Source organism: Falco biarmicus, chromosome 2, assembly GCF_023638135.1.
Source record: "Falco biarmicus isolate bFalBia1 chromosome 2, bFalBia1.pri, whole genome shotgun sequence".
NCBI classification, from domain to species: domain Eukaryota; kingdom Metazoa; phylum Chordata; class Aves; order Falconiformes; family Falconidae; genus Falco; species Falco biarmicus.
Window position 1 is genome coordinate 88,994,887 of NC_079289.1, and position 24,832 is coordinate 89,019,718.

Here is a 24,832-nt window from a genome sequence, read left to right on the forward strand (position 1 = left end):
CTGTTCCACTGCTGTCAAAGCTTTGTCCTGCAACACTCACCTCTGGTCTCAGAACAGCCTTCCTGCAGGCCTGGCACACAGGGCCACTCCGGGAAAAACTCAGGGGAAGTCGACGGGTTCGATTCTGGCAAGTTGGCTCCTCACATATTAACCAACCCTGAAGAAAGGGAGAACATAGAAGAAAACACATTTTTACTACAAATTCAAGTTATAGCTTCCTTTTACCCCACCTAAACAATGAAACATACTCAAGGAAGGAAAAAAAAATCCCAACTTTAACGTCCCTCATGAAGCTGATACTATCATATGTATAAAGAGGTGAAGGTCCTTGGTTAAGGTAACGCAGTCATTGGTGGAGAACAAAGCTGAAATCTTCTTGCTTCAAACTCCCACATTCTGCACACTGCAGTCACCTCTTCCTTGAAATATACTGAAACCTCTCCAGTTCAGACAGTATTAACACATAACAGAATTATTTTATACAATTACTTAGACCAAACAGCAAGACACCCCAGAGACCTGCAACAAATTAAATTTTGAAGTAAAGTGCCATTTCCTTGCCTGTGCTTTAGAGAGGAAAAACTATGAACTTTTAGGTTTTCTGATGACATCCAGAAGTTTTCTTTTATTTTCTCTTCTTCTTTTTAAAGTTATTTTTAAAACAGAAAGCTATGAAGACTTCAACATAAACTGACTCATTTAGGAAAACCTAACATTTTGGTGCATTAAAATGAAATAAAATCTGAGCCTGCTTGCTCTATGTCAGCTCAGGGAGACAACACAACAGGCTTCCCTTAAGACAATGAAAGGAACAATGCTTCTGGGATTGGTTAAGAATTTTCCTTTTGTACCAGGTTCAACCATAGGTTAAACCAATGCCACACCTCACCTCTAAAATCCACCAACAGCAGATATCTAAGGAAGAGCATAAAAGAAAGCACAGAGTAAAAGTTTTCCAGAAGATTTTCCCAGCTTTGGGGAATGGCTCAAGGACCTTCTGAATCACTGTCTCTATGTAAAGTGGTGACAGATGCATTACTACCCCATCCCAATGAACTTCAAGTGCTTTCTGAACAAATGTAAACTTTTAGCATCTGCACCAGCCTGCAGAACAACTACACACTATACAAAAAAGTACCTTATTTTTCTTGAAAACACACACATACACACACACTTTTCTTTTTTAATGCCTTCTAGTTTTTGTATCAGTAGAGACTAGGAGCAATCATTCTGCATTCACCTTTTCCATGCCACTCATGATTTTATAGATCTCCATCACATCAACTGCAAGCAAACTCTTTTCCAAACCACAGCTTGCATGAAAACCACTCCACATCTTTGCTGCCATTCTCTGAATCTCTTCCAGGTCCCTTTTGAAATGAGGGGGTGGAAGAAAATGGGACAAATGGTGAGGGAGATGAAACCAGTACTGCACACTGTATTCAGGATACTAGATGAACATGAATTTATACAGAAACGAGATGGTATTTACCATTTTGTTCTCTGCTTCTTTCTTTCCTCAAGTTCTGTTTCCCTGAAGCACTACTGAGCATTTGAGTACTGAGCAGTGATTTCCAGAAAGATATTTATTATTATCCAAGAACTGTAATTTTATTTTTCACCAGTAAGTCACTACACACATTGTATGCAAAATTAAGATGGATTTTTTAGCATCTGCATCACTTAACATTACTTGGCACAGCAATCAGTCTTCCATTGTTAACTGTCAAGTCAACTTGGTATCACAAGGTCTTTCTGCAACTCTCCTCAAACAGTTCCTGCTTTTAGCAGCCCTGAGCAGCTCAGCACTGTCACACTCTGCATTTCAGATTATCAGCTGTTAATGTCTCTGCTGGGAACAGTGACTGTTTATATTTGCCTCCGTTTCCAAAATTTGTTTTTGTTGCTCCTGCCAAGAAGTTTAACCTAACCATACCAGGATTCCTGGTACTTTGACAGATGTATTACAAATCAGAGGACAAATCAAAAAGTTGCTTGCTTCCCTTCTCACTGACTCTTTAACAAGCTGTCCCAACATTACGCTCTGGCAATGGCTTCTACCCACTTTTCACAGTGACAACTCAGGTTTCGAATTATCACATTTCCTACCCTTCCAGTTTCCACAGCTCCACTTGGAGCACTATTGTCACCATCACCATATTGGTTACAAGTCAATAATGAAAGTCTGCAACTATATACCTTTTCTGGCTTTCATTGCCTGGAGATTCTGGTTTGCTGGTGAAGCAAATTTGTTAGTAAGACACGACTTAAGTTTTCTCACTGGCATGGCCAAAGCTGAATCTGTATTTTGTACCTCAGTAATCCAGTCCTGATTCTGTATGACTATGTCAGTAGCTTAGTTTAAAGTTAAGGTATTTGAGTTACATGTGAAGAAATACATAAACTTTAGTTTTCCATTTTCCAAAACCTTGTTAAAATAAAGATTTGACAATGTCTACTTTTAAAAGCTTTAGGTTTGGTGTTTGTTGGTTGTTTTTTTTTTTAAACTTATTTCTGTCAATTTCTTTCCTATCATTTACTGGAGTATGCGGAGACGTCTTTGGTTGGTTGTTTGGCTTTGCAGCTTGTTCTCTAAAGGATCAGATAACCTGAACACTATGTTCTTTCATGTTTGTCAGCTTTAACCCTTTCTTCAACTTAAAAATATATTCGCTATAATCTTTTCAAAAGTGCTAGAAGTCTGATTTAGTTTTTTCTTGGTTTTTTGGTTTTTTTTAAGATGAAACCTCAAATCCTTTTAAAATAACTTCATTTATTCTGGAGACCTCTCTTCTTTCACCAGTTCTCCAGCCATGGTGTTATATCCTCAACATCAATCCCACTCAGTGCCAAGCCCATCAAAACACTTCCCATTACTCTTGCAAGGAGGAGCTTTGATACCCATGCAGGCAAACTAGAAAAACTTTGTGGGGAACTTCATGCCAACAGCAGTATATAACAGTACCTAAAATGTGTGCTCAAGTCCGTAATGCAGAAATGGAGAGTCCATTAAGGCATGCAGTTAGGGTTCATTTTGATTCAGCTTCGGATATCTAAAAGCCTGACACCCAATCTAAGCCAGTCACCCTATGATCCACTTATAGTAAGCGGAAGAAGAAAAAAGTATCTCTAAAAAGCGATTCACCAAACAGATTTTGGGATGAGCAAACACTGCTCTAGACTCTCTTAAAATAAGGGTATACCTACTGTCAGAGCAAGCTTTTTGGAAACAGTATGATCAGCGTATCTGATCACTATCCTTGAGTTTTATTGTTACACAGATTAACAATGTAAATCACTATGTATTTAATACTGCAGAGTGAGAAAATTCCAAGAACTCAGAAATCTTTGGTGGATTTAATTTTGGTCTCTTGCACAACTGTTGCACTAGCAGTCCTAGTACCACTCAATCCTTGTCACGTATACATTACTTATGACAAACATTTCACAAGTGACATTAGAAAGCTAGACACTGTTCAACAAGACTGAGCTAATTCATCAGCAGACGCTTCACCAGAAGAAGTTCTAATTTAGAACCTGACCTAACATAAACACCTGCCTTGTATATTCTGGAGTCAGCAGACACAAATGAGCCTCAATTACAAATGCTAGTTCTTTGCTTTGGTTTTGCAATCGAACCTAAGATTTATTTCTAAAATAGGAACGTGCTAATCTATTGCCTCACATTTTTTAAATAACTCAGTTTTAATAAACATGGAATAATTTTCTACTGAAAAAAGCTACTCAAGGATAGCACTGAGATCTTCAGGCACTCACTTATGTGAATACTGCAAATATCATTAGAGCCACTGTGAGGGAAAGCACAAAAACATTTCTGGAAAGGATAATGAATTGTTACAGATCTTCCATTAAATTAATTCTTAGAGACAAACCCTATGCTCTGTGTGGAAAGCTGTTTATGCCGTGTTTGCTTATTATGTGGCATATCTACCTTCCTATGAGACATCTGGGAGCAGTCTGACACAAACAGAGCCTTAAAATACACATCCAGGCAGGGGGAGGCACGGAGGGTGTCCTCACCCATTCCAAAACCCTCCTATTTAAAAGCATAATTGTTTCAGCTGTAACTATGAAAAGATTCTGTGTGCACAAAGAGAACACTTATGACTCAAAACATATTAAATGACTACATTTGAACTTTAAAACAATGTATTATACTAGAAAAACAAAGCATGGAAACTGCCAGATAGTATGGTATTTAGTTAAGGAATGCAAGTGCAACTGAAAAAACAAAGCCTGGAATGGGAGCAGCATCCCAACCTCAGCTGAGCAGAACACTCAAAAATAGATAACCATGAAAATAATGCATGATAAAAGTAACAGTGTGTTTTCTGCCACCTATTGGCATTTTTAGCTAACAATTAAGAAACAAAGGACTACACCACTTGCAAGGTACTGCTTCTGTTGTCTTATAAGGGAATGCACAGATGGTCCACCCAAACTAGCACTGAATAATGATATCTGAAGCAAGTTTCTTTATGCAATTGTTTCTGTCTAATGCAGTTATTGTTGCAGAACATGCTGATCTTTGCTAGTCACAAAATACAGTTGAAAAAAGACTGAAAACTCCTGCTTAAACTAAAACCAATAGCTTGGGATAAAATAAGGATTCAAATTCAAGAGCTTACTATTATACTTGTTTTCAGCTACTAACAAATAAAGGTCAAAACATACAACTTTCACTGAACAGTGTAATAAACTCAACAAACTTTATTTTAAAAAAGATCTACATTGTTGCCTACAATAAAAAACCCAAACATGATACTAACTACATGTCCCTTCAATTCATATAGAAAACAATTAATGTCACTTGTGTAGACTTCCTACCAGTTATAATTAACATTAAAGAGGTCTTTTCTTCTTTGTCACCTCTCTATTCAGGCCTTATTTGCTTTTGTTTGTACTTCGTATCTGTTAATCTCTCTTAACAAATGACAACAATAACTGTTGCTATTATCTACATGTTTAATTTCCATGCATAACTGTGTGAAGGGAGTTATTTCTGAAAAAAGCAGTATCAGAAACATGTAGCTCTTTATGTCTCTTGTTTTGCTTTAGTAATTAAGCCATAGCCTTGATTTATTTTAAACAAAAAACTTTTCCATGGACGTGCATGTTGTAATCAATTTCAATACATGCATTATGTTCTGATTCAATTTGTTCAAGTGCGTTATTGTTAACCCTTATTTGATCCATGCCTGTCATCTTCACTGACCAAACAAAACCAATCCTTCATTTCCCAGCAGCTATCACTGAGTCTGTAAATTTATTTGCAATAGATCAAACAAAATCGTAATAGGAAACCTTCAGGTTTGTTCTACTTGGTATCTGCAACACTGTGGGAAATGAAATACAAGTTGATAGGGGGAAAAAAAAAAAGGCAACTAGCATTTCCAAACATTCTGTCTACAAATGCTTAGTTCATTTATAAATATAAAAAATGTATGCAAAAAAACCCCTGAAGTAAATGCACAATATAAAAGAAAATCCCTGAAGAGCACTATGTCCACAAACTGTAGCTAATGGGGAGAAATTTGCAAGTCAAAAGTAATTTTCTTTCTTTGTAAGTCTGTTCTTGAGAATTAGCCTCTCACATTCTAGTGATCAACAAGCATTATAAATATTACCCCAAAATACAGAGGCAAGTGGTTTTGGAACAGCCTTTCAAACAGAAGTTGCAGGAGTCAACAACATGCATTTATTCAGCTTTATTTTAATAGTTTTTACAAATTACATTTCACAATGTAGCTTGGTTGCCTGCCACAGTAGAGGACTGGATGTGCTTGTCTATGACACTTCAGTTCTGTATCTCTTCCTGCCTTCAGACAGTCTGGATGCTGACTACAATGCTTTAAAAGTTCACATGGAATGAAAACGTGAAAGTAAAAGTAAAAAGAAAAAAAGCTGCAAACACTGAAAACTATTCAGAGGCCGCTATCAGTCACTTAGGAGTTGAATTTAAAATGTCATTAGTGCTTGCTTCTCTACAATCTTACTCTCCATTGAAAACAATCTTAACGTGGATTTTTGGAAATGGGATCTTGGTGGATGATGTTCAACCTCCAGATGGCTGAGATACCTAAACTCAAGCACACTGGATCCACAATCCATGGCTTCCTCACTGCAGAGCTGAAATTATCACCCTATATCATCATACTTGCCAGAAGGGAAGTGTAGGAACACAACCTGGACACGCTTTCCTAGTCAACCAGCATAAGCTTGCTTGCTGTTCATGTCACTGATCAGCAAATCAGCTTTTGGAAGGCTAAATGTGAGAGAGAACACAACAAAAAAATTCTGATTCAGGCATCATTGTGAGTTACTAATCAAGCCACTCTAACTTCAAACTGACCTCCCCTTGCAGACTGCTCTTACAAAAGCATATTATTTCCACTAATTCCAAGACCAGAAGCTTCAAACCCCATTTTCCTGCCAATGTCCATTATTATGGGTAGCGTTGCCTAACAAGACAAATCTGGTTGAAGTGGCTTTAAAACCCTGGAAGGATGAGGTTCCACATACTGCATTACTGGGTAAACTATCCAGTCTACTGATACCCCCATGCAATGTTAAAAGAGAGATGATTTTATGAAATATTTTATATGAAGTTTCTTGTGGCAACAGTGGACTTGACTCAGTGACCTGAAAGTTACCAGTTCCACCTGCAATAACTTGTTCTACATCACAGGTGTGTTCTCCCTGTTCCACCTGTGCCTTCTGTAAATATCTGAATTGTCTGGGGGAGCAGACAGACAAATGATCCTCAGTAGTATACAGCATCCCAGGAATTAGAACTTGAGCCAAAATCTCTGTTTGCACATCCTTTGACAAGTGTTTTGACTCCTAGTAGTAGCTACACCTTTTGAGAATTACAGCACAACTTTACATTTGAAACACCATAGGTGCCATCAATATCAACTTAAAGATGAGCTACTGCTTGCTTTAAAGTTAGGAAAGTTTTTCTGCTGTGCACCAGAAGCCTAATTACTTTTAAGTAATTTCAACTTCAAATCTGCTTTTTTGCCTGCTCAGAACAAAGAAATACTCTAGTAATAACACTGACTTGATCCAATGCACTCGCACCACCTTGGTGAGATCTCAGCAGCAATGAAAATCTGAATGACACTGTGAGAACTAGTGTCATACACTGGAATTTCAGGAGACAGCACAGACTTGAGTGACATCTACCTGCCACTGCTACAATCCCAAGAAGAAATCCCCTCAGGTCAGCGATGCTATCATAAGTAGTGAAATGAGATTTCACACGGGAAGCTTTACCCATTTAGTGATGTGAAGTCCAGCATAACTCAGGTTCCACCGGCAACGTCACAGTTTTTAATGGGGAAATGTGCCTGGTAAAATCCTCAGAAGACCCCTCTTATAAAGAAACCAATTCTACTGCTGCTAGACACAAGAAAGGGATAGACTCACTGAATTTTTGAAAGGGTTTGTCAAGATGGAGGACTTGATGAGGCTAGGATTGGCATAATCAGAAGCACACTTCTCATCTGCAGGAAAAGTAACTCTTGGTGGTATCATAGTGCCTGCCTGCTTCATATACCTTCTGCAGCTGCTTCATCCTGGTTGTCCTTCCAAAGCTAGTACAAAAGATACATCAGACAGCTCCTTGATCAGTCTTATGGATGGAGTAATTTATCAGTGAGACTAGCAATGTAGACTCAGTGGAGAACACTTTGATCAGGACGGCTCCACACAGGCAATATCTTAAGACATCTGACAAGTCTGTGCATCTCCTAGACAGCCTGAGCAGAGACAGCCATTCCTTTGGAACTCGTCAGTACTAATAGGAACAGCCTGGAGACGGAACCATCTGAACTTATAAAAGACTGGATCAACATATGAAAGGAACATCTCGTGATATCAAAAACCCTACCTCTTGGTCACCCACCCTGTTTGGGCAGGGGAAAGAAAAGACAAGTAAATTCATCATGGTGATATCTGGAGATAATTTTGCCAGAAAGAAATTTGAGGGAAAACAAAAAGAATACCTTGTCACAGAAGATCACTATATATAGAAAATGAACCATCAGGCTTCCTTCCTTCCTTCCTCATCCCCCAGCAAAATGACCACCATCAGAAATGAAGCCCTTATAAAAAATCATGCAACCACCAGCTTCTCAGAGGGAACAGACTTTTTTTTAGCTCTATAAAAGACTACTACCAAAGTTAGCTCTGGAAATTGAAGGTGGGCCTGCAGCTTCACAGATGTAGCACCCCACCTAGTTTGACATTCTTCCTATCAATGATGATATCCATGATAAGGAATGAACCAGCATACTCTATTGACAAGAATTACACAAATCAACCCTAAAATCCAGAGTAATGGAGTCAGAAGCAATCATTGATGCAGAATTCTGGGTCAGCAACTTCTTCAGGACCCTGCAAAGCTTGATATCCCACAAGCAAACCAGACACCAAGCACTAATAAAATAATGTATTTGTGAGACCATGAGAAAGATCATTTATCTTTGAAGGAAATCTAGGGGACCTGCAATGCCTCTTCAATAAGTAGGTTCAGACATCTCTAAATCGTAAAGTAGTTTACGTATATTAATTGTTATCGATACACTAGTCATTCCAAACTTTTTTCCACTTTGTCAAAATTTCAACAAGAAATTACTGGAAAAGCTCCCCACTTCTTTAATACATTACCACAAAGAGATCAAATTGTACTGGGTCAGAAGCCCTAATGTTAGGTTCAAAAGATCCCTTACTAGAGAAAAGATATGTCCAAATTTCATCCTAGAATTTCAAAATGTAGAAGAATTTCACAATGAAGAGTATGTGCAAGTTCGCTTGAACTGCCAGGCATAATTGAAACTTTAAATCAATTATCAAATTATTCAAATTAATAAATCTAAAAAAATATCTTAAAACTAAGTTATATAACATATTTATACTCAAATTTGAGTATATAAAACAAAGATGACCTTTGAGGATATTTTAAGGCTTTATACTGCCGTCCTAACTGTAACATTTAATTACCTCACAATAATAAATGCCTTTGATATTTTCACAGACTCTTCAAATAAATTATTTCATAAAAGAAGCTGGGTTAAGAGTCTATTACTGATGCTGGCTGACTAGAGCTTCTGTCTTTTTATTTTGAGTGGGATAGGTACCATGTCAAACATGCTGGCAAGCTTGTTCTAGCTGAAGGGGAAGATATTGCAGCATATGCTCAGAGTGGTGAAGCATCTTAGATTTACATAAATTCCTTCATAAATTTATCCTACATCTTAAAACCCTTACCCAGGGAATGTTTATTCTGTGTTCTCTGGTATTTTGTTAGGAGTTGCGTACATTTGGCTTTAAAATCCAAGAAACAATGCAAACAGTTTTAGTAACTATTATAGTAATGATGACTGAAATTTGTTCCTGAAATTTATACGTAAAGCTAACTACAGAGCGTTAAGAGACCTGATTATAGATCCAGTGTGGTATATGACTATTTGGACCACAAGTAAAGATGAGGAACTATTTTATCAACTCACTCTTGGCCACTGACTTCACATTCATTTTTCTTTTTCTATACAATAAATATTGCAGCCAGCTCCTCATCCAGAAAAAACAGGTTACATTTCCCAGTATGAGTATTTTTAGATTCTGATGCTACCTGACCATCCCATTTAGGTGAAAAAGTAAACAGGAACCAGGTAGTTCACACTCCATTTCATGCTGCCTCACTTCAAATGGAAGCTGAAGATACGTTTTCAATTTCTTTTCAGAGCACTTCCTCATTTTCAGAGCTTCTTGAGTTTTGGCCTATATACCTGATCTGAATTCAGCTGTGGGATGGACTGGACAAAAAACTCTTATAAAGAAAGGAAATTCCTTTCCTAGATGGTTCATTCTGCTCCTCTTGAATTCAGCCTTATCCAGAATGATTAATATATAGATGCAATCTTTCAGGAAAAATACAAAACTGTCTCTTAAAAGCAAAGAATATTAACAAGGCAATATGAATTGCTGTTAAAGTGTACTACTTGAAAGCAGTACAGAACCTGGAGATGGTTGGTCTTATATCCAGCGTTATTACCACTGGAACCACATTAAAGGATGTTATCAAATTGAAGCGTCTTGGCCAATAACTTCCTAGTGGAAGGCAAATGACTGCTTTACTGCCCAATGAGACAGTACTGCTGGTAAAAGAGAAGGACACCCTCTCCAAAATACTATCTATTGAAAGCTCCTGTTCTCAGAGACACTTGTATCTGTTGTCTCCGTTCCCCGCTGGAAAGCTGCCAGCCCAAACTGACTCAAAGGCAACTGCAGTCAACAGGAGCCACACGAAGGACCAGATTGTGACGGTTCAAAGCAACTAGACAAACTGTGTAACTGGGGGCAAGGTAGCTACACTAACTTGCTACCTTAAAGAAAGCATGATAGGAAATCAATACTACCTATGTTTCTCAGAAGAACACAAAATGTCCTTCTACCTTGAAAAGGCTGATGATACTAGAACAACAGAACTGAAAATCTTTTTGAAAGAAACTACTCAAGACTGAAAGAAAACTTCATTAATCTCTAGAAAATATCACTCTCAGCAGTAACTGTCACGCCAGTTTGACCATTAAAAGTCTTGGGGCATGTGTGTGTGTGTGAAAGCAAGAGATAACAGAAGCAAGAAATACACCCTACCCCCCTAAAAAGAACCCAAATGTTCAAGCTAATGTAAAAAAATGTTTTAAACAAAACTATCAAAGAAGACAGAAGTGAAAAATATCTTGTATGTCAATGTAAGAGTTTTACATATTATTAAAAATTGATTTTTTTAAAAAAGTAAGACATCTTTAAATGTACAGTCATGTCATTTCATACAAGTTATTTCAAACTTATTGATCTCATTTGTGCAAAGACGAGGCTCTATCATCAGCCTGCTGAAAGGATAATAGAGCACTCCAAACCTTTATGATAGGTTTGATGCAAACAGTGGCCCTCATTTAAACACATGTAATAGCACCACAAGTGGACAAATTCCCACCTTAACAGTTGTACATTATAAACTAAATTAGCAAGTATGTTCTGCTTTACTTCACATCAAAGCCAATACCTTGGTCTTCTTATCCTCAGTAAAATAAGGTTCTAGGCACCAAAATACGTGCCTAAAACATTAATAAGTAGGGCACAAGTGTTCATAGGCTAACATACTGCTCACAAAGTGAACCAGCAATTACCAACTATTTCATGTAAAACAATCTGAAAACAGCTAAACTGGATTTCAAGCAAGCAGCTGGGAGAAGACATAACTTAAAATGACTACATATGGAAAACTACATTGAGAAAAGGATCAGTGAAAGATGTCTTATATATTTCTGTATGGAGAGCTAAAACTTCTAGAAGGATATTCAAGTCCATTCTGCAAAATATTCTCCCTATTCATACAACTCAAAGCAAGCCACATTCTTAGGCTATAATAGGTCACAACGTGCAGTACCTTGCTTCAGAACAAATTCTGCTTTGTCTGTCAACTAACCACAAAAAGCTCATACAGCTCATCCGTGTATTGCTCGTTAAAGAATCTAGCAACATACAAACAGCAAGAACTCCAGATTTCTTCAAACCCATGCTTCTGCTTTGCTCAGAAAGCTAAAAACACTCTACTCTCCCCCCACCCCCCAGCCTCTTCTTCCACTCTTCCCTCTCCCATCAACATTTGTACAGTCCTTTAATTTTTTCCTCTGTCACAGACTTGTCTTGCAGGAAGTTCAATATGACACTAGATGTAATACAGAACACACAGATTTTACGCATGTATATGGCAGTAACAGTAAGGTTTGTCAACTGAAGTATACATTTCAAGTTCAAGAGACAAAAAGATTGTTTATGTGAAACATATATCTTTGTAATACGGTTATGAACATTTCTAAATACTGAAGGAGTTAATACAGTTGTGAAAACTTTAAAAATGATAATGCACATAAATACATAGATACGTAAGTTTAGAGGAGCTCAAAGGAGTTAAAGGTAATGGCAGAGAAAGTGGTCTCAATGGTCTGGTCACCTTAAACTAGAAAAGTTTAAAGCATCACTAAGCAGTGTTTGTTCATTTAAGTTTAATTATTTTCTCCTTGAGAATGGCACTAATGAAACTGAATATCTTTCATGGTTTCGAAGAGCAGTCTGAATGGTCTGTAAACAGGACTGGGGGCAGACAAGAGAACTGGCTGAGCCGGGGGGTTGCTAGGTGATACAGAATGTAAACCCACAAACTTGTTAAGGTTTACTTTGCTTTCATGCTGCTCTCACACAGGCTCTCCAAACTTTTAAGAATTAATTTCCAGGTAGCTATTTAAAAACAAAAAGTAGAATAATTAAAAAAGAAAACCCCTTAATCCTCCTCACCTCTTCCCTCGCCCCCTGCCCCCAATAAGAAAAAATAGGAAAGAGGAAAGGAAATTCACAGCATTAAAGTGCAGGAAATCCATCACAGTGTTTTGAATATGACAACGGGAAGAGGATCCTTCCCTCTAAGTATTTGTATGCAATTGTTGAGGCTGGTGATTATGAAGAAATTTTAGCATTTTCAGATTGATTTTTACTTTTTTAACTGTAAATAAAAATGATTTCTGGAGAAATACATCGGCCCTTTCAAGTACTTAAACTGAAAATAAAGTTGTATTTACTAATATTTCCACTGCAGATTACAAAAGCAAACTTTTCAGTGTAGCCATGTGGTTTTTTTACGCCCATCCTTTTCAGAGCAGTGGTTATTATTTTTTTTTATTTTTTTCTAAAGTATCTGATCAGAGATTGTCCGGTAAGAGCACTTTATTAGATCATCAGTCAGAGGGTTTTACAAGCACCAAGAGCTATGGGCTCAAATGCAGCACATCAGTTTTAATAGCTGAAGGTCTAATAGTAAACTGCAGATACTGCTGAGAACTTTCCATGCACTGAACTCTTGAAAAAGCACCATCTCTCAAGCTTAAATGCAGCTGCCTCTTTCAATGCCGCAAATGGGTAAATTTGACAAAAAAGCCACCATTAAGACTACATGAAAGGCTCAAGACAACATCCTTTCAATGCTTTGTACTTCAGTAATCAGATGTACTTACTCACCCCCTCCCCCAAACCCGATCAAGAACTATTTCTGAATGGTAGGAAATAATTCCACTTTGTACATCTTTTAGTTAATCAAGACTTTCTATTCAGCAATTTGACCTTTTGTTCAAAACAGGATTATCAGTTTTTTCGCCAGTTACCAAGGGCGACTCGCATGGTGAACATAATTGCAATAATTTGCAAAACACCATGGCAACCCACATTACAACTAGGTAAATACTGGTCTTTTGTGCTACATTGTTATTTTCAGAGATGCTGAAGTCAAAGAACGAATGACAAATGAACACAAAATTTATATTTGCTTTGTCTCAAAAGAGAAGAAAATTGATAACAAGAATTGGGGGGAAACCGACTACAGCTGTAATTTCTAACTTGATTAATTAGGATGGTAACAGTCCTTAACAGTATATTCAACAAACAGCCCTGACTTAGTCTCTCCACCCACCTCTCTCTCTTTCTACACTACTACCACTAACCCCCACCCCAGACAAATTTTTTCAGCTAGGAGAACAAACAACTCCATTTGCTCTTTTCTTCAACTTAATGGAATCCTTAATTACAGAATATTGTTCTCCTGTTCTTCATTACACTGAAAACTGAAAGTGAGAGAGAGAGGGGGGAGGAGGAAGACGGTGCCAAGCAGACAGGGTAGCTGCAGTCATCTTATCTGCCTTTGCTTTTTCTGTTCATAGCAGACCTAAAGATGAGATGGCATTTTTTTGTAATTTCCACTCCCCTCCCCCCCCCCCCCCCCCCATACTAGCAACTGTTGAATAGTGGATAATTAAGTAAACTATTTAGTGCTCAAGTTCTCTCACTAGCAGCATTAGTAAGACATGAAAGCTTAAGTCATGATTAAAATCCAAACTAGAGAGGAAGCAACTGCTTAAAAAGAAATTTCTTAACATTATCAGATCAGGTGGTTTCTAACAGAATACCTACTGTATTAAAACATTTACCTATGAATAGTATTATATACTTAATAAATGATGATTTTAAACTTATTTTCTTTATAATTGTAAATAACTTATTGTTACAGTTCTATTAAGACTTCAAGAAACCACATTCAAACCAATTATTTCAGAAATATGTTACAAATACATAGAAATAATTTTGCCTAAGAAAAAAACTGCTGAAAAACGTCTAATACATGTTACTAATTGACTTCACAAGAAATTGTGTGTTGTATATTACCGGAGCATGAGTACAGTGCTGAAACATTTATTATGCCACAGTGAACTAACTAAATGGCTGACAGCTTAATTTTCATTATAACCTTAATAAAAACAAGTTATATCTCTACACAGGCCAAATTCTGCCATCAGATGTATGCATATGGTTCCTATAAAATGCAATGACACCTTTTAGCAATGGATGTTCACATAGAGAGTACATGAAAAATACATTAAGCTGCAAGAAGCATGCAATCAGAAGAATCTGGTGTAATCCTCATTTCAGTTCCCTGTACATACAAATCGTACGTCAATTTACAGTTAAAGGACCACATCTGTATTTTAATTCTCATTAAAGGACTAGATTACCATTAGGATAAAACAGGCTTGCAAAGTAAACAAGGCAACTGCTGCATGCCTACGTATTGTGAACACTGGACAGCGTGTAGTAAAATGGAAGAAATGAAAACAAAGTGCTAAAGGCAACTGAATCTGGCCCCAGGGAGCTGAAACGCGTTACTGCCTCTGCTATACAGATTCTCCATGCTGCTGGACAAGCCACTTCCAGATTACTGAAAGGACTCACAAGTAACGATCACCTGAGGAATCATTTTTTTTCCAGTGAAATCTGAAGGTCTACACTGCTGAAGTTTGAGGGGATCCAACCATAACCTGAAAGCTGTGCTTCAGGCAGTTACACACTACCATGCATCCTAAAAAATCAGGTTCCTTGCTTCACAAATTAGGCACCAAAACTTACAGACACATTTGATGTTCATTCTCCTATGCCTCATTTCTCTGCAAAATAAAAATATTAATTTGCCTCCTTGCTTTACACAGCTCTTGCAAAGATGTTCTTTAAGAGCCACTTGATCCTACTGTGAAGTGTGCCACAGAAAACTCCATGAGAAAGATAAATAATTCTACACAAAGTTTCAGAGAGCGTACTTAGTAAGGTAAAGGGCATCCACTAAGCAATGGGTAGAAACAAATACAGACCAGCTGCTAATGAGTGCTGTCCAACCTATAGGCTGCAAGGTACTGAAAAAAAGACAGAATGGGATAACATCATACATAAATGACCTGGATTAAACTTAAGTAAGCAGTATTCTTCCTAGGAGTCAGGATCCCTCTTCTATATTTAAATTAAAAAAAAAATAACAAATTCCATCTTTCTGCCCATTCTTCAAAATAGTTTAAAGGAATTCACAGATTTTGCTGCTTGAAATAGAGTAACCCATAATAACAGTGAATTTCCACCTCCTCTGCAAGCCACATTTTGCCCAGTATTTGTCAATAGCAGAGGCAGGCAAAGACTGAAGTATTTTCTCATCCTTTTCTTATTAGAGCAATCATACTCAAATACAGTTGCTTGCTTTTCTTGTCCAAATTTTCACAGGCAATCTTCATCCATGCCTGCCTCCTCATGCTATTTCAAGCACACATGCCCAGCTAGGTGCTTATCTGACAGATACCACATTTGAATATTCTTATTCAGCCAATTCCACTCCATTCAGCTTCTTTGCTTTTAGTTTCCTCTATATCCACCCAGGTCCAGCTCCAGTCTCATATGCCAGTGCTAGTCTCTTTACTCACCTGTACTCAATTCTTGCAATCATACTTAGTGGGGTTATGTTTGGCTTTTTGTTTTTTCATTTTGGGTTGGGTGGGGGTTTTTTTGTTTTGTTTTGTGTTTTAAATCATGCCTATCTCCTGCTCCATACTAAAAAACTTTCTTAAATGTTTACAGAATTAGCAAATCTAGATGGATTTGCATAGGATGACATAAGACAACCAGTAGAAAAGAGGAAGGAAGGGTGAAACATACACTCTTCCTTACAGCCAAATGTAAAGACTTCAAAGCAATAATTTTTCTGGTCAAAGAGATGTCTATCATCGCTTAATGATTCTATAAGAGAGAGAAAATACAGAAGGTGGAATCAATGAGAAACCCATTTGGCACTGTTTTAAAGGAATCTTTAATTAGAATTATCATGGTACATACTACCATGTCCACATTGCAAGAGCATATCTGGAAGGATATGTATCTGCCAGGAATTTATTATTGGCTAACATTTTATTAATAACAAAAGCACATAATACCAATACCACCTGCATGTCAAGTATGACAAGGTCACCTGAACAACTTGTTTAACACTGCATTTACTGCAATTATCACGCTATAGCAAGTGATTATAATTCAAGAACTTTCATGCCTGTGGGCTTCAATTAAACTGATTTACATTACATCAGATTTCCCCCTTTCCCATTCATTCCCCCTCAGACGACCACTACTGTGCATAAACGTAGCTGCTCGCTGGAACACACTAGGCAGGTTCATATATCAAGATGTGTACACTTCAACCGCAACTTCAGGTTTTATAACACTTTGATTTTGAATAATTAAAATATATCTGTAGCATACTTTATTCTGAGACAATAAAGATATACTGCTCTAACTCCACCTTAAATGACTCAATTTTCTTCCTGCTGCTGTTATTCAATTAAACTGAGCATCAAGCAAGACACTCAAAAGTCTCAAAAAACCTTCTGGTAAGCATTCTGAGATGGTCAGGCTTGCTTACTCATTAGCCTCCCTTCTGCTACACCACCACAGAAATGTAACTACTTTCAACACCTGCCCACAGCTCTTTCCTGCAGTCCTCTTGGGTCTCTCTCAAACTTTCCCTTAGACCTGCCTATCCTTTTTGGGAAGAGAGCACTTGTTCTGCCTCCCCCCAGCCTTGACTTAGTTTACCTTTCCCACCACAGTCAGATTGAATAGTTCTTCATTTCTTTAGGAGAGAGCAATTTCTTCAGCAACATCTGATACCCAATGCCATAGCAATCTCCATGTTAATAACAAGCATCTTTTGAGGGAAAATTTCCATACATGGCACACTGTCCAGATGCAGACCAGAGATCATGACAAGAAAAGTCAGAGGGGGGTGGAATTTTGAGAGACAGAGTTTATAGCCTTTGCTATTAAGTTTTTCAAGGGCTTATATAATTGAGCATATTGACTACTTGCCATGAAGAACAGTGCGGTGGGTTGATTTTGGCTGCCTGCCAGGTGCCCACCAAGCTGCTCCATCACTCCCCTTCTCAGCAGAATGGGGCAGGGGGAGAAAATAAGACCAAAAAAACCCCTTGTGGGTCAAGATAAAGGCAGTTTAATGAAGCAAAAGCAAAAGTTGCACACACAGAAGCAAAGGACAACAAAAGATGTTATTCTCTACTTCCCACCTGCAGGCAATGTTTGGCCACTTCCCAGGAAGCTGGGCTTCAGTACGCGTAGTGGTTCCTCAGGAAGGCAAACATCATAAACAACAAATGCTTCCCACTTCCTCCTCCTTTCTCTTAGCTTTTGTTGCTGAGCAGACACCATATGGTATGGAATATCCCCTTGGTCAGTTTGGGTCAGCTGTCCTGGCTGTGTCCCCTCGCAAGATCTTGCCCACCCCCAGCCTACTGATGGGAGGGAAGGCTGGAGAGCCAGCCTTGGTGCTGTGCGAGCGCTGCTCAGCAGCAGCCAAATCACTGGTGTGTTATCAGCACCTTTCTAGCTACCAACACAAGCACAGTGCTGTGAGGGCTGCTGTGGGGCTCGGCCAGACCCAATACAAACAGAAAGTACTCAAAAATCTAAGCTGATCTGCTAGATCTCAAGCATGCAAGTGAAGCCAGAAAGGAACAACAGCATCTCAGAATAGCTGTTGTGGATTAGTTTAAGATAGGAACAACAGGTTTTCCTTTATCTTGAAAAAAATGCTAATCCATTTTATGTTAAAATTTCAACTACAACTCAGCTTTAGACAGATTTGGCATACAAAATGGCAAGCCAGTCACCTATAATGTTGCAGTGTTTTAAAACTTAAGCTTTACCTCGTATTACATTGATGTAAGTTTTGAAAACTTTTTTTAAGAAGTAATAGCAGCCATGGTAGCAGCAGCAAAGACCAAATCAGTGCAATTGAATAGCTGCCGTTTTTGCTGAGCCTCAAACCGAAAGGTCCCAGAAATGCAGCCAATTCCCTCCCTGGTACAGAAATACAACAACTTAAATCAACTCATACGGACAGAAACAAATTACATAAACCAGACTTTAAAATATTTCCAAATGGACTGATGTGAAGCCAGTCAGTACTACTCCTTTATCACAGAAGTGGACATGACCATTTGGAACTGGTTGCATGACTACACGGGAGGAATTGGAACATGTTAAGAGTAGAAAAAAAACCTGCACAAAATTGATCTGTCTGCACCTACAGTGGTCTTGCTTAGATAGGCTGCAGAACCTCCCTGAACAACCTGACCTAACATCAAAGTTGAACCTGTTCTGAGTGCAATGGCTGGGCCAGAACATATCCAGGAGTTTCTTCAACCTAAACTATTCTAGACACCAACTAAACTAGCCAGATGGACCTTAGCCAACGGATGCTCCTGTGTAAGCACTAAAAAAAAAAAAAAAAAAAAAGCCAACTCGAAATACAGGTCTGTCACAAACTCATTGAACTAAAAAAATCTGAGAATGGGGAAAAGACTTTTCTGTTGCTTATACACCGATGACAGACACAGCAAGCAAAATATAATGGACATTTTGTCACAGATAGTTTTTTTTCTTTAGCAAATCAGAGTCAGGAAGAACAAACTGCATAAAAGCAGCATGTAAAGTATGATCCTTCAAGTACATTAGCCTTCCTTTTTTAAAGGGTTACCTGCTACTGAGACCTGCAAGGCTTTTAAAGCCAACAGCTCAATACTGAAACTAGCAGGGCCCAAGGAAGCTTTCCAACTGCAACCTCCTGAGAACAAAACAGGCTAGTTGCCACGTTCTATCTGCTAGAAAAAATTTTGCTGCTATGGTGTTGCTGCTTTGAGTTTGCGGTAGACATACATGTTGTCCCAAGTCTCTGGAACTACTATTGTCTAAAATCTAGACAGAATACTTACTAAAAAAAAAAAAAAAAAAATTTCATTACAACAGGTAAAGAAAAATTAAATTACTGGAGTAGAAGACTACAACTACCTAGCAAAACACTATTATGACCTGATTATATTTTATATGGCTAAAAGTACAGTTCCAATCAACTGGAAATCCTCTTTTTTAACGTAAGGATAATTACAAGCAAATTTTAGCTTGGTGGAATGTATAAAACAGACGTATAAGAAATGGAGGCTTAAAGCAGACAGCTGCTGACATAAATCAAAAGTTTTCTGAAGTAAAATACTAATAAGTAAAATTAAGACAGATGTTTACTAAGAATATAGAGCCAAGTCAATAACATGATGAAAACAAGAGTAGTTCACAGCACAAAAACCCAGAAGTGTAACTTCTTCCTGTATTTTGGAAAAGCACAGTGATAGACTAGCAGCAAATAAAGACGAAGGACTATCTTTTGGTTTGTTAGCAATAAAATAATTCACAGGCCTTCAAAATTCAGCATATTTGTATAACAAATGCTTGAACTTAACAAACCTACTAGAGCTAAACAGATCTGCTCCTTGCTGAACTTCCCAACACTTGAAGCTACCTCAAAAGACTGAGACCCACGTATCTACCAAAAGGCTAATTTTCTTTGAAATAGTTATACTGGCAAAGCAGAACAATCCATGTAACTATTTGTATGCATCAGTCTAACATTAACCTGAGGAAAAACAACAGAAATACTGACAGGGACTTTAAGTGATCAAGAACTTAAGAACAGTAATGTAGTTAACATCAGTCAATATGTTTTTATTCAAAAATTTTCAACCAAAAATGACAGTTCATTTTTTCGTAAGATTACAGGTTTGGCTGAGAAAGGCAGATGTACTTTAATTAATCTCTTGAATGGTATTTGATTTACTTCCAAAGGACAGTGCAATAGAACTAGCATTGTACAGTGTTAATAAAGTACATGTGAAATGGATTGAGAGGTGCAAGGCTGAAGCATCTCAAAAAAACCAATTGTCTGTAGGGCACAAAGTGATGCTAGTCAAGCATTTGTCACTAAGGGACAGAGAGGGATTCTGGTGATGTATCATGAAGAAGAGGTTATGCACAGTCTTCAACATTTACATCAGTGATTAGCAGAAGAGAGAAAGCAATTCAGATAAAATCTACAGATGACAAAAGCGGAACAGCAAATAATGATAAGCATGAGGAAATTGGTTTGGTAAACTGTGCTCATTCAAAACAAAATACATGTTAGTACAGCAAAAGAAAAATGACACACTGGGAACAAAGACAACAGTTCACACCTACAGAACAGGTGTACTGTATGCCAGCAATTATTAACTGGAAAAGAGTCATGGTTAGGTAAGTTATTCAACATGAGCTTTGAAGGCAGGTATAGCAAGATGTGGAGATTCAATATTGATGAACTGTGTATGAGTGCTGAGGTGAATTTCTTCAAAGTTATTGGTGAGAATGATACTGGAACACACACAGTCCTGGTGATAAGAGTTTAAAAAAATACAGAATAATGAGTGGTATGGTCAAGAGCCACAATGTTTCAAGGCCTTGAAAAAATGTGTAACAGCAATAGACCTTGAAGAGCGGTCTCCTACCATCAAAAAAGATGACCAAGAGGTGACTTGATCAGAATGTGTAAGTACAAGTCATGGGAGAAAAGCGTAGGTGACACATGGGGACATAAATCTAGAGAAGAAAGGAGTAATATAAGCTCATGGATGGAAAAACTTGGTGGATTGGAAACTGCCTCAGTGTCTGGGCTCAGAGGGTAGCAATCAGTGGAACAGTCTAGTCAGACTAGGCCAGCAAGTAGTAGTGTAGCCCAGGGGTCCAGTGCTGTTCAACATCTTCATTAATGATCTGAAAGATGGGACAGAGTGTACCCCCAGTAAGCTTGCTGATGACACAAAACTGGTGGATACCAAATTGAACATGAGTCAGCAAAATGCCATCAAGCAAAATGGCAAACAAGGTCAATGGCATCCTGGGCTGCATCAGGCAGAGTGTTGCCACCAGGCTAAGGGAATTGATACTTTGCCTTTCCTCAATAACAAGGTGGGAATTGCTACGATCCATCTGCCAAAGCAGAACAGCATCTTTTCTATCAGGCTTGCTAACCTAACAAGGAGGACCTTCAGCTAGATTTTTTGGGGATGGTGACAAAGGCCTGGAGAGAAGTCACAGTACAAGGAGCTGTGAGAAAACACCAGTTCCCACATCCCCCTTGAAGGCAGCCCAACTGAAATCCCATCTCAAATGCCTCTACACAAAGACATGCAGCACAGGGAACAAGAGGAGGAATTAGAAGTTCATGCACAGTCTTAGGAAGCTATGGCCTCACAATAACTGCAGAGATGTGGCATGTGGAACAGTGCATGGTGGAGTGTTGTGATGGACAGCTACAAGACCTTCAGAAAGGCCAGGCCAAGGATGTGAGAAAAAGTATGGCTGGACAAGGTCCTGAGCAACCCTGAAGCTAGATTTAACTTCAAAGATAGCCCTCCTTGAAGTGTTGAACTGAACCAGGCAACCTCCTGAGGCCCCTTTCACCCTAAATCCCTCTATGATTCTATAATAATTTGTTTCGAAATTATTTTAGATGCGGAGTGGATGCAAGCCATGAATTTTTGCTTTGATACGAACTAAGCTAGATGTTAAAATGAATGAATGGATGCCCATGTGGTTAGCTGAGGTTAATAGCAGCAAAAACTCCAATATAATTCCCAACATTTATCCAATTCTCCAAAGCCTCCAATAAAAAGAATTTACTATAATTCAAGTTGAAGTAGCCAGACCTACTTGGTGCTTGTTGCTTATAGTAAGTCACTCTCAGGAGAGCCCTAGGGGATCAATAATGGAAATGAAATTTTTCTCTTGAAAATTAATTTCAATGAACGTTGGTTGATTATGGCTTTTGCCACAGTAAAAGTGCTGACAAATGCGCAGCCATCAGCTGCAGGACAGCAGTATATGCTGCCTGAGAAACACTATATCCAGTCTTAAGAATGGTGTTTGCCTTTTTGAGGTATTAACTTACTACTAATAACGTCACAGATGGAACAAACAGGAATTAATGCTATGACACACCGAATGATGGCAGAACTACTTAAGAGAAAAACAAAGTTGATTAATATAACCAAAACAGTACCCAAGTTTCAGATACTTGGGGCTGGGAGAAACAAAATGAAAATATTAAGGCTCTATAAGGGAGCTGAAGACATTCTTGGGAAACATGTCTATTTATTGAAAGAAAACATCCCCCAATCCATCAGAAGCATGTAGCATCAGGGGATATGGATGGGAGGGTGAAAAACACAAACAAAACCAACAATACCCCCCCCCACCCCCCTGACAGCAAATCATCCTTCTTTTGCCTCTCCTATCCCACCCTGTATTATCAGCAGCAAGCCCTCTGGGCTGGCCGGCATGATTTTGTTTACACATGTAAAGCAGGGGACATGGAGAAGGTTTTGGTAGAACCTCTCTTCTCATCTTGCATGACAAGAAATATGTAAGATGAAAGACCACCTTATGCCGATACAGTTGGTTAAGTACTACTGCTATAGCATTCATATATGCTGATGTATGACCCAATGAAGACCATTTAAAAGACTAATGTGCAGCAAAATAAACGTACCTGTGACAATCCGTTATTATCCAGTATTTTTAACCAGAAACACTTCCCTTGACTTCTCTGATTAGTTACCTGTGATATTTATGAATTAAATCTTTCCCTCCTCAAATACTTATCTTAAACTAGACATGTCTATTCTAAGCCAGGAAGTTCTATAACATGTGGCAATACTTTCACTCATGTCACAGTGTTTTGAAGGATTTTTTTTCTTTTAAATTAGCTTTAGCACAACTCAGGCATTATTAACTTATCAAAACTCAAGAAGACAGCAACAGAGACAAATGAGAGAGGTCAGAGAACTGGAAAGATGGTCAAGAAAATTAAAAGCAAACTCTAGGAACAATTCAGGTTATTTAGTCTATATTTTCAGGAAAAAATAATTCCAATTGAATCCCAGATTTCATATGTGGTGTGTGTATATATATATGTATATACATGACACACACACATATATATAAATGAAAATTTCCTTTTTAATTTTGTTTGACTGAAATTCAAGTCATATGACATATCCCTATAAAAACCAAGCGCCTGAAAGTTTAAGCTGATACTCTACATCGTTTTACTTCCTGTTTTTCCTCTGGTTTTGAGGTTTTCTTTTTTAAAGGAATAATGATCACACACACAGATAATATACTGGTATGGGCACTCAAGAAGTCTGCGGCTCCTCAAAAAATCAGAGACTTAAATTTTCTGGTGTAATGTGTGCAGAATACTTTATTTATGTTTCAGAAACATTTACAGAAATATACTAACGTAATAGGTCTCCTCAGCTACTATGGTAATAAGCATTTTGTAAAACCATATAAACATATAAAGGGTGTTTTCACATCATATTGATATTAATCTATTCTCCTAGATTATAAAACACATGAAATAACACACACTCAAGAAATAAGCTAAGATTCTAGTAATGAATATGACTTCTTACAAGAGACTTTTTGGAGACTAACAACAAACAATTTTCCATTTTGCTGTGAAGTTACTCACAGTGAAGTTACTTTTAAGATGGAAACTTCATATAACCCATGCCTGAAAAACATCATTCTGGGCAGACAGAATATTAAAATATTACAGAAATAGTAAAACTATAAGTTATATTATCTACATTATTATAAAGTACTTGGTCTAACCAGCGAACTCAACAATTAAAAAGTTCTCTGAAAGTAGTACACCACCACCACAACCACCCATAAATATAATCAGTAATTAAACAAAGAAAAATATATTTTGAAAGGAGAGGATCCCAGAAGATAGAAAATGTGGCTATTTCACCTTCAGGCCATTCCTGTGAAGGGATCTGCTGGCCTCTATTCCTGTGAAGTGCAGTGAATTCAAGGGCAAGCTCACCCTGTGCTAGCGGATTCCATTTGGAGACTATTTGCCACCAAGATAAGTTTACCCAAAGTTTTCATCTCCTGCCTGTAGATCCAGAGATTTTGGTTTGGTTTTTAATTTTAGAAGCTAAAAATTATAATGTATTAATTCTACAACTCTATCAACTATTTTAAGAACAGCAGCAGAACACAAAAAGCAGAGCCCAAATTATGTATATAAACTTTGAATGCTTCTTCACAAAAGAAAGATGGCACACTTGGAGTTTTACCAGACTCTCCAGCCCTATACTGAACTATTAAATTTGATTTTCCTATTTTCTATCCTGTATTAAAAGATTAGAACTGTGCTGCACAGTTTCTTAATGAGGTAATTTTGTCTATCCTCTCTATTTGCATGAAGAAAATATTCAAGACAAAACCTGCAAGATGACAAAATCTTAATATGGAGTTTGGTAAAGTTCTAGTCAGTTTTTGAACAACACGTTTATCTATCCAGTAAAGCTTGTGTTAATGCGATGTAAGAGTTTGGCAAATTCAACTCTAATGGAGCATAAAAATGCTTTTGCTTGAAAGTGAGATCATTTTTAAAAATTCAAAGCATGATCACTTTTTCCTTTTTTTGCAG

The 24,832-nt window shown here is 37.8% G+C and overlaps 1 protein-coding gene across 2 annotated transcripts in view; it reads right to left on the reverse strand.

The window, feature by feature from the left end:
- The window catches only part of POLA1 (DNA polymerase alpha 1, catalytic subunit), a 204,201-nt gene that overhangs the window by 66,634 nt on the left and 112,735 nt on the right, over window positions 1-24,832 (reverse strand). For both annotated transcript variants that reach the window (XM_056328060.1, XM_056328059.1), the window contains exon 35: window positions 41-157. In XM_056328060.1, the coding sequence (XP_056184035.1) occupies window positions 41-157 (117 nt within the window). The remainder of the gene's footprint in view (window positions 1-40; window positions 158-24,832) is intronic.